The sequence below is a fragment of the Ambystoma mexicanum genome, chromosome 4p (genome assembly GCF_040938575.1).
Source record: "Ambystoma mexicanum isolate Mex_15411 chromosome 4p, UKY_AmexF1_1, whole genome shotgun sequence".
Lineage (NCBI taxonomy): Eukaryota > Metazoa > Chordata > Amphibia > Caudata > Ambystomatidae > Ambystoma > Ambystoma mexicanum.
This window is the reverse complement of record NC_090927.1, coordinates 1,276,837,866-1,276,851,095: the sequence shown is the minus strand read 5'-3', so window position 1 is coordinate 1,276,851,095 and position 13,230 is coordinate 1,276,837,866. Positions and strand designations below refer to the sequence as shown.

The 13,230-nt window shown below is 43.1% G+C and overlaps 1 protein-coding gene across 2 annotated transcripts in view; it reads right to left on the bottom strand.

Moving 5' to 3' along the window:
• Nucleotides 1-9,319, bottom strand: part of LOC138453798 (zinc finger protein 250-like) — a 303,566-nt gene extending 294,247 nt beyond the window's left edge. The window contains exon 1 of one of the 2 annotated variants that reach the window (XM_069606964.1): nt 9,089-9,319. In XM_069606964.1, the coding sequence (XP_069463065.1) occupies nt 9,089-9,112 (24 nt within the window). In that variant the 5' untranslated portion in view covers nt 9,113-9,319. The remainder of the gene's footprint in view (nt 1-9,088) is intronic. The other variant, XM_069606965.1, reaches the window with a different exon arrangement.
• Nucleotides 9,320-13,230: the final 3,911 nt, after the last annotated feature.

Genomic DNA, 13,230 nt, shown 5'->3' with positions numbered 1-13,230 from the left:
TAGCCTCCCCTGTACCCATTTAGTGAACTGTGTCATGAAGTAAAAATTGCTAGGTCTTGCAACTGCTCAAAATGTGTCATCCTGCACCTGAAATTGTGCCCACAAATTGCATCCCCACGCATAAGCAGACTTGCATTTGCTCTTGCAAGACTCATCACCCATCGGGATTACTGAAAAAGTATCTATACAGAGCTCCTAAAAAATGCTGCCGTTTAAACTACACAGAGTGCAAAATCATGCTATCCATTGCAATGTTGGCCTTAGGCATTATGACCACATCATATCAGCATTAGACTCTACAATGCATGTAAAAGGGACCACTTCAAGACTATGTGCTTGCTAGAGGGGATGCTCTCACCTCTGTTGATGCATGGTGCTACAGTCCTAATATAAGGTAGACCAGTTTCCTTTTAAGTATGCTGCTTCTCATCTAATGGTAGCCGTGTTCCAACAGTCAATATCAACTCTTAGAAAGGAGCTGGTTAGACAGGAATATGAGAGTATACAATTACTTTGAATAAAGGATTTACAGACAGAGGCCTTATGATATATACTTTAAATGTCTTTAAGGTACTCAAAATTGGTGAAGAGTATGTGTATATTCAGACAGTTTCGAGGAGTATTTGTTTAAGAATATGCACAACTAGTGGTACCAGCCGACGTGGCCCGAGTCTGTAGCCGAGATGCACGTGGGGGTCTGCTATAGCCTTGTGTATGTTTTATTGTGTCATAACTTCCTAAATTTGAAAAGTCGCAAAATCGTCAATCTCTCCGAAATCACCTATACTTATAGCACAGGGTCACATTTCACTATCGCCAGTACACCCAAGACTGGTATGCTGACCTTGTGTAACTTCCTATTTTTGGAATAGCCGCAAAATCAGCAATCTCCCGAAACCGCCTAGACTGATAGCACAGGGCCAGACTACAGGGCGACCAAAGAAATATGTGCCTGCAGCAGACTTCGGACATCACAGCAATGGCCCACTAGGTATCACACATATTTTAGAGGGAATGTGAGGGCACTGGTCCTGGTGTCCTTGACAGCTCCGCTCTACGTTAAACTTTGAAATTAGATGATGCAGGATCTGTCGGATACCAGGCGGCTCAACACATGAGCTCTTGACTCTTACTCTGTGACCAGGGCAAGCCAGAGTGGCCACAGGGCAAAATTCTAGAGGTGCTGCACTCAGCTATAGCTTAGTTTTCGGTCCTGTATAGCACCCACCTTCCTTAGGCACTATCTGTGGCAGATCTTCTGTGTCTCCTGCTTCTGCCTCTTCGTGTCAGGTTCAGATAGGGTCTGGGTTACAAGGCTTTCATGGGAACATTTGGATTCCTGAGAACATGCAACTTGGCTGGTCACTGACCAGTTAAAAAAGAGCACCATACTGTGCTCTCCTTCTGGTCAATAGAGGTCCAGTGCCCAGAGATACCGATCAGCACTTACTATGCATTTTTGGAAGAATTTGGGGAAAAGCAGGGCTTCCCCGCAATTCTGCTTTGTTTGGCATCTGTCTGTGCTTTGGTGCTCGTCCCCCGTTTTGACAAGGCAAGGATGCAGACTCTTGCGTTTTATGGGAGTTTGTAGTTTAAGAGGGCATCTCTGCTCCTGAATGCAGGTTTGCAGCCATTCAAACCTTTGGGGGTTGCCACATTCATCTATGATGGGCATCAGACCATACTATCTCTCCAATTGTGGATTGAAACATGAATCCAGATATTCACAAGTAGGGCATATCTGGCTTTCAAACCTTTAACCCTTGCTCTACAAAGCAGGCAGTACTCATGACCACATTTGACAATATCTGTCAATGGTTCAATGGTGGGGGCGGCCCTGGGTATAGCAAGCCATACTCCACTGTAATGCACAGTAACTGCCACCAACCAGAGCAGAACAACTTTTCAATTAGACTCACAAAGGAAACGTAGTGCCTTTTTCGGTGCCCTTACCATAAGAGGATTAGGAGCTCTAAGAAGAACGTCCGTGATGAGAATGTTCATGAGGACTCACCAGGGGAAATGTTTGGTAAAACAGTTAGGATAAAAAGAAAAAAAAAACAGGTCCTCACACCAAAAGTTACAGTTTAGGTCTTGTAACCTCGCAAATGAGGGGAGGTGAGGGGGTGTGGGGAGTCATACTGAGAATTTTAATTTGGTATGTTATTATGAAATTCAAATAATATAAGCGAGTAGCTGCAACAACCTCAAACGTCCTCCAGCCTTGCATGCCCATCAGACCACCAAGCACCCAAGCCATGCTTGCATCCAGGGTTGCAGATTAGCAGCATATTGCCTGTTTTACTCCCTAAAATCAGGTCAATACTCCTGAGTAACAGGTAGGGATGCGATTTACAATGTATGCTATTTGCACTGTCGACGTGATGTGTTGTTCAGACCAGTGACATAAGTTGTAATTTCCAAACAGAACATCCATTATAGTCCTCGTGTGAATAACGTATATAATAAAAAGACCTTTTTCATTTTTACTCCCTAAAAAATAAATCATTTTATTCCAAATTTACCATGGTAGAGATTGCAAATACTCTTAACTCAAATACCTCAAATTCCTATCTGGAGTCCTGCATGTACCCAATCCTTCAATGCCTCAATCCCCCACCCCCATTCTGATGCACCTCACACTTTGGGATCCTTATCCCCAGGTCCTAGGCAACATGAAACACTGTGAATCCTGCATGGCCCCTCACTATGCACGTACAAGTCGTTCATGCACATAAACCCCTGATACCAGCAACCTAAGAGGCAGCATAGCACTGAATTAATCCCAATCCTCGGAAAGCCCCCAACCTCGGATTCTCCTCTACCCTCTCTTTGTGTTACCAATACTCAGATACCATCATAAACTCAAACTCTTGATCCTCTATGCCTTCCAGGAAGAATTCTGACATCGGGTGACACTGATCCCCCTTCAGAGGGCTTTCAGGTCAGTCAGACATAACCCAACAATAACACAGCTAACAGAGTCCTGTCCTGTCAGGAGGAGAGGAAATAGATGCACGTTTGAGGGGGCTTATCCTTCATATGCTCGGGGATGGGCATCTTTCAAACAATGGGTGAGAGAAGAGAGGCAAACGTACCTGCATTGGAATCCTTTTCCATTATCTCCCAAAGAATGTTTGTAGGATTTGTTGTCGAATATTTATTTAGTTTTCGTGGCATTTAGTTAATTACAAACATATGCCTATCACAATCGCAGGTTACAAAACAAATCATCTTTAAAATCCTATTGTTTCAGTTTCTTTAAAAAGAGAATCGCCAGAAATGTCACTAATGCACGAGTTCGTCCTGCGTTTTCTCCCCCACAGAGAGCCTCGGACCAGGCTTCTGTGTCAAGACCACATTTTTTAGCCAATCTGTTGTAGAAATACAAGGGTCTATGTGATCTCTGTAAAGGGGTGAACAAGATAAAGTGATTCAAGGATTCCACTTGGGCATCACATAGTCTACAGTTTTCAACTCCTAAGATCAGACCATATCTACGTAATGTGGTCTGTGTGTGCAGAATGTTTAGCCTGAACCTAAGGAAATGGTCTATGTGTTATATGCTTGGGAAGTTATTGCGGTATAGCAGAGTCATGTTAAAAGATGAAGAAAGATTTTTTAAGAGGGTATGGACTTTAGAGTTCACACTTTTTAGCACTGTCTCTCCAATCATCAGCCCAAAGCACCCTTATAACAGGTTTAGGATTTCTAATTAGCATGCCAGTTGATAATCCCATATTTGACAAGGTGTCATTACATCTATCTAGCCATAGCTTCGGAGACCACTCAGGGGTTATGGCGTTGTTTGTCCACCTCAATATAAGATCCTATTGACAATCAGGAGGATACAATTTGCCAAAGAGCAGCAGTGACTTCCGAACCACCTTTAGGATAGAAGGCTAAGTTTGTGTCTGATCACCGCCACGGGTACTGCATTGGGTAAGCATAGAATCTGTCTCCATAATCTGCCTTCTAGGCGTTCCTATAACTCCCATGGTAGTCCGAGACAAGCTGCAGCAGCGTAGTTGAGAGCAGGGGTCACTTTCTGGTTGTAGTAGTGAATGATTGGTAAAAGCAAACATTTTCCATATTTCTGTACTATTAATAAGCCTTGAGCAGTTAGTTGTTTAGTTTTGGTCTCTAGATGTTCTATCCATGGGGTGTCACAGGCGCTAGCACTTATGATTGCCCCTAGATAATTTATGGACAGGACTGGTCCGAGTCTGTGGTTAAGATCCAGTTTAACGATTTCGTCCTTCGTCCTTTTTGATTCTCCAAGATCATTACTTCGGTTTGATGCCCTTGATTTTCAGGCCATTCAGTTCTACATACTTTTGTAGGATGTCTAGTTTCTTTTGTAGACCGCACAGGGTTCAAGCTAAGATAACTAAATCATTGTCATACAGAAGTCATCCCATCACATAACCGTTGATTTTTGGGTAGCATGAAGGTGGAGAGTCCATGACATTGTTCAGGTCAGCGATGAACTGGTTGAATAAAGCGGCCGCTAGGGGACATCCTTGTTTTAGACCTCTGGAGGTTGGAATAGGCTTTGACAGATGCCCCTCTCTGTCAAGTTTAATTTGTAATGATGTCCCCGTATTCATAAAGAAGTTTCCTGATTTCCAATAGAAGATCTTCTGGACAACCACTAGTGGTCATTTTCTCCCATAATTGTTCTCTATTTATGCTGTCAAATGCTTGTTCTAGGTCTACACAGGCTAAGTAGATTTAACAATCACCTCGTAATTTCCCCAAGGCTTTCCCTTTAAGCACAGTCATTCTTGTGATCTAATGAGCAAACTGTTTCTGTCAGGGGCCAATTCAACTGTTTGTTTCCACAGCTCGATGTTTGGTTTGCCCGTCATGTTGCATGATAGGATCACTGGATTGTGGTCACTGGCTTGTGCAGGGAGAACTTTCAGGGTGCCAACCTTGTCATTACGTTCCTAGACACAAAAAAGTAGTTCAGGGTTGCGCTCTGATTTCCATTGTGTCATGTTTTGGCACCGTCAAGATCTCCCTGCACATTCCCATTCAACATGTGGAAATTTCTCAATTCTGTTTCAGCAATCCATTGTTGGAGTCTACTTTTTTTTACTTAGATATTGGGCGGCCACCTCTTCCGTCATGCATGCTCGTTTTAGGCAGTCAATTTTAAGGTTGCCTCAAATTATTAGGAATGGTTCGCTTATGGCAGCATATAATTAATTGATCCAAGCCATAACTGTGTTCACAAATTCCAGTGATTGCGCATTCTCTGGGTTCCAGTAGAGATTCAATAAAACAAGATGATCATGGGTACTCAGAAGGTGTTTGGGGAGTCTAACGAATAGTATCTGGATGTACGGGTTTGGATCAATAGCTTGAATTACCTCCAATTTTAAGCTGTTATTTACAGCAACCAGTAGACTAGAAACAGGTCTACCCGTCAGGCCCTTTGTGGCTTTGTTTACATATGTTGAAAAGCCATCAAAAAAGGGCGTTTCGCAGAGCCACGTTTCCTGTAGACATATAATTCCAAGGTTCACTATTAGTAAAGTTAGACCTTGGAAGAGATGGGTGAAGCCCGGAGTGTTCCAAGACCCGATGTCCAACTTCCAGGGACCTTCAGACGACTGGCTCTAGGCTTCGGTTGAGTAAGTCTGGCCAACCAGTCCCATGATTGTACGTTACACAAAGCAGAGGAATCGTGAGGGCCATGAGGGATGTGGTGGTCTGATTCCTGTTTGGAGATGGGTCCTCTAATGGTTATGCTAAGAGGCTCCAGGTCGTTGGACTTGAACTTGATTTTCTCTGCAAAGCGGTCAGGTTGGACACACCGTGTAAGATGATCATCAGCATTCGCTCTTGTGATGGATCCTTGGCACGCAGCCATTAGTTTGACGGGGTTCCGAGATTAGATGAATGGTGGTAGCCGTGGGGAAACAAGTTATTTTGTGTCGAAGCCTAAAGGGCAAATATTATCACGTGCGTACATTAATAAGGCAGAGAATGAAGCTGAGGGCATATGCAAGATCACTCAGTCATTTTCTTCCTCCTTCCAAAATTCCACGATCTTTATATCATTCGTGTGTATAACTCTTGGCTTTGGAATGCAGTGGAGTAAACACATGATATTAGAGCGGTTTAGGATTAGGCTGTCATTCGCTCCCAGAACTCGCTCGAAGATCACTGGAAGTAGTCTGAATTTTGTTTCCTGGGATCGAGTTGTGTCATGGATAACATCATATAATTGAAAAAGGTTCTGCATGCCAGTATGTAGACAGGGGGCTTTTCTGATGGCGCCGTTTCGGGAGGCTCTTCTGGATTGGCTGATCATTAATTCCATTAATGTGTAAGAATGTACTTGTACGGCGGCTGGGGTTTTCGCTCATCTCCCAGCAAGTGTTAGGAACGGGGAGATGTAAGGCGGAGCATCAACCAGTTTGCTTGCGTAACATTCAGTTGGTTGCTTGTTAACTAAGTGGGGTACATCTTCATAACTGGAGTCATCCACAGGATCGTCATCGGTTTCCTCTTCGCAGGTTGAGAGCTGTAATAAGATGTCGTCCAGGGGTTCAGGTTCTGCTGGTGCTCCCCTTCTGTTGACAACGGTTCTCGCATCATCATCATGAATGTTTTCATCAGATATTTTAGGTTGAGATTGATGACTGATAGTACTGGTTGGTAATTTAGTTGGGGCATCCCTGCATCTGGCAACTATTCTCCCAACTTCTACCGGGGCTTCAGTAGATTGTGTGCCTTGGGGTTGATGGTGGGTGGTGCCAACGTCGCCTCCATTGGAACGACCTTTAAGTTCCTTACAAAGGATCGTGTGCTAGAGTTCTTCTTGACGTTTCTAGGAATTTACATGTTTTTAGTTTTCTTTATGTGGTTGTTCTTAGTCGACTTCACAATTCTAGTAGACTTTCCTTCAGTCTGTGGAGCAAAGATTGAATAGGTGTTCACTTTATCATTTACGGTTCTTACAGATTTGAGTGCTGCGTAAAATTCATTGGTCGCAGTTAGTTGATTGTTTATTAGGTTTTTATCCTGGTTAAGTGCATTATGTATATAGGCTACGATTGTGGGTTGTCTATAATCTCAGGCAACTGGGGTTGCGCAGAATCCTTCATAGGACGAAGAAGCGAACTTGTGCATGCGCAAGTTCCTTGAGTATCATCGCATGCACTACCCAATAACGGAGGGGGGCTGGTCAAGCGCTTTATTTATTGTCGAATATGTTGGTGAAACATCAAAAACATTGGGCCAGTGACATTGGCGTAAAGCATTACAGGTTTTATAGAAAAAATAAAATGGACATTCTTTATTGGTACAATGATGAGGTGTGGTGTGGGCTTTGTTTGGTGCTAGTTCATGGTGCAGGTCCAGTTACATTGTACCGTAACCCATTAAGGCCAAGCTGCGTTGCAGTTAAGAGTGTCTTTGTTGTATTAGTAGGCCATGGGTAACTGACTATAAATTGTAGGTTCTGAATTTGTGCCTTGCCCTAGCACAACCTGAGATAGCATGACCTACCGTAACATTATATAATTTAGCATAACATTTTGAAAACACAGTAGAAATACTGTTTAATATAGATATTGACACATTAATGCTATCTCTGATGTTTCCCCAAGTCAAAAAGGTTATTGGGTGACCTGCTGAGCAAGGCGTGGCAACAATACAATAACCAACTGTATCCACTGATCCGGGACCCTCTCAAAATATCTAAATCTCACCTGCCAAGCAGAGCACTATCTTTTCAGATCTTCGCACATCAACAAAGGAACTCTACACTGCCCTATTCACTCTACTCATATGTTAGTCCACTACAACACGAGTTCGTACAGATCAAAAGTGATAAAAATACCATGAAAATGGCATATGTTATGCTACACAAGAGGCAATAAAACAGGTAACAGCTAAGAGACTCATTAATTCCCCTGTGGGAGAGAGCTCTTTCTGACACAAGCAACTGCTGTGACTAGAAGCAGCAAGAGGAGACATGACCGTTGGTGCATTCAGTATACTAGACTAGAAACTCTGATGCACTGACTGGCCGATGAGAATATACATCAACCTGTCAAATCAAGTGATATGTAACCGAGGTAAGATAAAGTCATTCTGAACGACAACCACGGAGTGGGTAGGGCCGGGGGAGTTCTAACAGCAGAGGCGGGGGCACTATGTTATCTATAAAAGCAATACATGTGTCCCTTTATTAAGGAAGCTTTCATCGAGCAAGGTGAAATGAACCATTTCTAGAGAATCCAATTTTTGCAGATACGGCATAGTGATATTAAAATATCAGCCCATGGGAACACCTTTTGATTACGCAGTGAATATGGAATGTTTAGGCCTCTCTTTTGTGTTACCTCCAAAAGCAGCTGAAGCGTGTCGTGCAGCATTCCTTCCGACCTCTATATGGTACAAGCATTTAAATGTTAACTTTCAAGAACAAAAATATGCTATTTTAGAGTTCACTCGTAAAGTAAACAAAGCATCCTGGCATTATATAAACTCCTTATAGAAACAGAAGATTAACATTATAAGATTATATTCCACTACCAGAAGACTACATATCCCAGAATGTAAAGTAATGCAAGCCTGAAAAACGCACTCTTCTTTAGGCCAATGTACTTTCAGCACCTAATGGCATACAATAAAATAAATTGTGGGATAATGCAACCTGACAATAGTAATTATCTCCAAGAGCAGCTGAAACGTGCCCTACAGTATTCTACATTGCCAAAGAAAATCAAAACATGTTGCTGCTATCATTCAGAAATGAATGCGGCATGACCGCGAATTATCCTCACAGAAAGTGAAAATATGTATGCCCAGTGAATTTAAGGTGAATTAAAACAAGGCGAGTGAATTTAAAGTTAAGTAAAACAAGATCGGTTATTGGTTCTTCCCGATTTTGGCCTGAATAAGGACGCAGACACCTACACGTAGAACTGCGCTCAACCTGACAGAGTTTACTGTAGAACAATGAATGATGGTCAAAACGTGAAATAGTTTGTTATTGTGCATTTCAATGCTGTGTGCAGTTGAACACTTCTGCATACCCCCCAATATTTGACTGAACATCGCCCACCTTATCTGATTGCCGCCGGGACATTTCTTTGATGATTCTAAATTTATTTTTCAAGTAAATAAATCGGTTTCTGCGATATAAAGGTCCAGCGAGTGACTTTGAAGCATCAGTCCCAGAAAAACAGTTCACTCACAACGACCTGACCCGACAGACATGTAGGATAGGTGACGTGTCTCAACTGCACATGCGCAGCACATGAAACACTAGTTACAATGACGTGATCCGAAGCATCACGTAAAAGGTTATTTCCCATCATTCATAGAACCTATCATGTGTTGCTATTGGACGATAAAACCAATTAAGAAAATGACCCGGAAGAGGTGAATATCTTGTTGAAAACGTCAGGACACTGTGTTACAGAAGATAGTAAATGCACGTTATCTGTGCTCTAGAGACATTTTGCAATTTGTTTGCTGGTATTACGCTCAGAAGGACTTCCATTAGATATCCTACTTTATTCGACATCTCGACATACGTGGCTGAGTTCCCCGCCTCTCATTCACAAGACTTCTGGCCCTGCTAAGGCAGTTCTTAACTTTCAATTCCTGGAGGTGTTCTGTAATATTTGGTATCCCATACCGATCCGGTATCCCATGTCTTCGGCTGTCTTCGTAGATCACAGACCAAAGTAGGAGAGGTTCGAGCCTCGGTAAGTTTTGAGCCTCGGTATGGGATACCAAATGTTGCATAACACCGGCATAACGCCCGAGTTCCATACAGCCACGGTGAAACCTGCTACTTTCCCCTCTCAAAACTCGCTACTTTCCCCTCTTAAAGCTCGCTACTTTCCCCTCTTAAAACTCCCTACTTTCCCCTCTCAAATGGAGTGCACGCAATTCCAGGTTGTCTCATCATATCGCATTTTAACACAATAAAAACGTCAGAATCATTACAGATGCAGGGAACTCATCTTTTAGAGCTCTATCCAGGCGCTCTGGGGCAAAATACATGCACATCGCCTGATTTGCTTATGGATTGCACCAACAGAAATTACTTCACAGAAAGCACATTGCAAGGAGCATCATCAGTCTTTGATACTTGGAGGCACCATGGAAGTGACTTTAGAATAAGTTGTCATAAGTAAGCCAAGAGGCACATAATTTTGTGAGGCAAAATACCTAAAATGCACTGTTATATATGGAGCAAGTAAGGCTTTAAAAAAAAAAAATAGCATCATATATTAACACATAAGCTTTGAAGTGAATCACTTACAGAGCTGCAGATAAGACAGTCTAATTAAATGATCTGCCCAGGATCACACACTGGTTAAAATGGTGAAAGCGGGATGTGGACAATGTAAGCAACTGAGCACATCTTTACAGTCATTATTTCATAAAGCATGCAGCATTATGCAAACTTCTCACACCTGATCACTTCCTGCCGTATACATTTCTAAAGGGACAAAAGTCCCTGCTAAAAGAACTCCCTCCCTCCCATCAGTGCCTAATGGTTCACATTGAAATGCTCTGTTGACACTTGAGCCCCTCTGTGGCTGCCCTGAGCTCCTTGGGACATTGTCCTACCAGAGGTTTCGGAAAGGGTAAGGTGTCCTGCTGCCAGGACAATTACTGTGCTGAGCAGGAATTACTCAGCACACATTGTCCTGCCAGCGGGACACCTTTCTCATTGGGTACCCTCATTGAGGTGCCGAATGGGACGGGTGGCCCACTGACGAAAGTCCCGGGCAGGCTCTAAAAAGAGCCTGTGGGGTGGCAGCTTGGCCCCCCCACTCCCGCGGCTCGGTACGCCACTGTTACTTGATGAGTCAGTCGAACTGCTTTGAGTTGAATGAAACTTGGTTATATGGTTATTTGTAGCTTAAAAAATCATAGCTGCCAACACTTAGTGGGTTATATAATTAGTAGCTTAATAAATCACAGCTGCCAACAGTGATGGAAATGACTACACAAACTATGGCTGGAAATTGAAAAAATACTCCGGAATACTACCTCCTTAGGGAAATTGACCCGATAGATGGGTTCACTGTAGAGGGTGTGGCGTAGCGGTGCAGTCATCATGGCAGGCACGTAAAACACATACAAATAATATTTCATTTTACAGGGTTGACATGAAACGCAGATAAATCACACAATAAGCCAGACTGACAATATATATATATTACACATCTCATAGCATAGTGGGAGTATTTGTGGTGTTTCCCTTTTAAGAACATGTATTGTCCCTCTAAGGATGTGTCATGACAGCCTCATACCTGACTGGGAAAAGAAGGAGCCTGTGCACGCACGTGCAATACCACGGCGGTAGACTAAATGTAATGGCACTCTGTCTCTGTGTCTCATTGTGTTGGGCCTGCAAGCCTACCCTGTGTGATCACAGGCCTGCGGCCCTGCTAGTCTGGGTGCAGTCTGGGTGCCCCCAGACAAGCATGTGTAACCTGGGTGTCTCCAGGCCACTGGCCCTCTGTGTGATCGCAGAGCAGCTGCTTGTCCGGGAGCCCACGGCAGCTGCGGTCTTGTCGTGTGAGCACGGCGATCAGGGTAATCCCTGCCACATTAATTGTTTGGCTGGCCCAGAGTCACAGTGCACAGAAAGAATTTGTGTACTCCACTACCCAATTCAAGGGATAGTTCAATCAGTATTTTGTTAAATGTTAACCCTCAAAATTAAGGGGATACCAAATATTGCAACCCTATATTAGCTGTAATATTTGGTATCCCCTTCAAAAAAAGGATGAGATGGCTTCCAGAAGCTGTCACAGTGTAGGCTTATGATGTTTTCCCCTCCCCAATGCAAGGGATAGTTCAAGCAGTGCGTTGTTAAATGTTACCCTTCAACATCAAGGGGATACCAAAAATTACAACCCTATATTAGCCATTATATTTGGTATCCCCTTCAGAAAAAGAATGGGATGGCTTCCAGAAGCTGTCACAGTGTAGGCTTATGATGTACTCCCCTCCCCAATGCAAGGGATAGTTCAAGCAGTGCGTTGTTACATGTTACCCCTCAACATCAAGGGGATACCAAATATTACAACCCTATATTAGCTGTAATATTTGGTATCCCCTTCAAAAAACAGGTGGGATAGCTTCCAGAAGGAGGCATAGTGTAGACAAACAATGTACTCCCCCCTGCAATGCAAGGGATAGTTCAAGCAGTGCGTTGTTAAATGTTACCCCTCAAAATCAAGGGGATACCAAATATTACAACCCTATATTAGTTGTAATATTTGGTATCCCCTTCAAAAAAAGGATGAGATGGCTTCCAGAAGCTGTCACAGTGTAGGCTTATGATGTACTCCCCTCCCCAATGCAAGGGATAGTTCAAGCAGTGCGTTGTTAAATGTTACCCCTCAACATCAAGGGGATACCAAATATTACAACCCTATATTAGCTGTAATATTTAGTATCCCCTTCAAAAAACAGGTGGGATAGCTTCCAGAAGGAGGCATAGTGTAGACAAACAATATACCCCACCCTGCAATGCAAGGGATAGTTCAAGCAGCGCTTTGTTAAATGTTACCCCTGAACATCAAGGGGATACCAAATATTACAACCCTATATCAGCTGTAATATTTGGTATCCCCTTCAAAAAAAGGATGGGATGGCTTCCAGAAGCTGACACAGTGAAGGCTTATGATGTACTCCCCTCCCTAATGCAAGGGATAGTTCAAGCAGTGCGTTGTTAAATGTTACCCCTCAAAATCAAGGGGATACCAAATATTACAACCCTATATTAGCTGTAATATTTGGTATCCCCTTCAGAAAAAAGGATGGGATAGCTTCCAGAAGCTGTCATAGTGTAGGCTTATGGTGTACTTCCCTCCCCAATGCAATGGATATTTCAAGCAGTGCGTTGTTAAATGTTACCTCTCAAAATCAAGGGGATACCAAATATTACAACCCTATATTAGCTGTAATATTTGGTATCCCCTTCAGAAAAAGGATGGGATAGCTTCCAGGAGCTGTCATAGTGTAGGCTTATGGTGTACTTCCCTCCCCAATGCAAGGGATAGTTCAAGCAGTGTGTTGTTAAATGTTACCCCTCAAAATCAAGGGGATACCAAATATTACAACCCTATATTAGCTGTAATATTTGGTATCCCCTTCAGAAAAAGGATGGGGTAACTTCCAGAAGCTGTCATAGTGTAGGCTTATGGTGTACTTCCCTCCCCAATGCAAGGG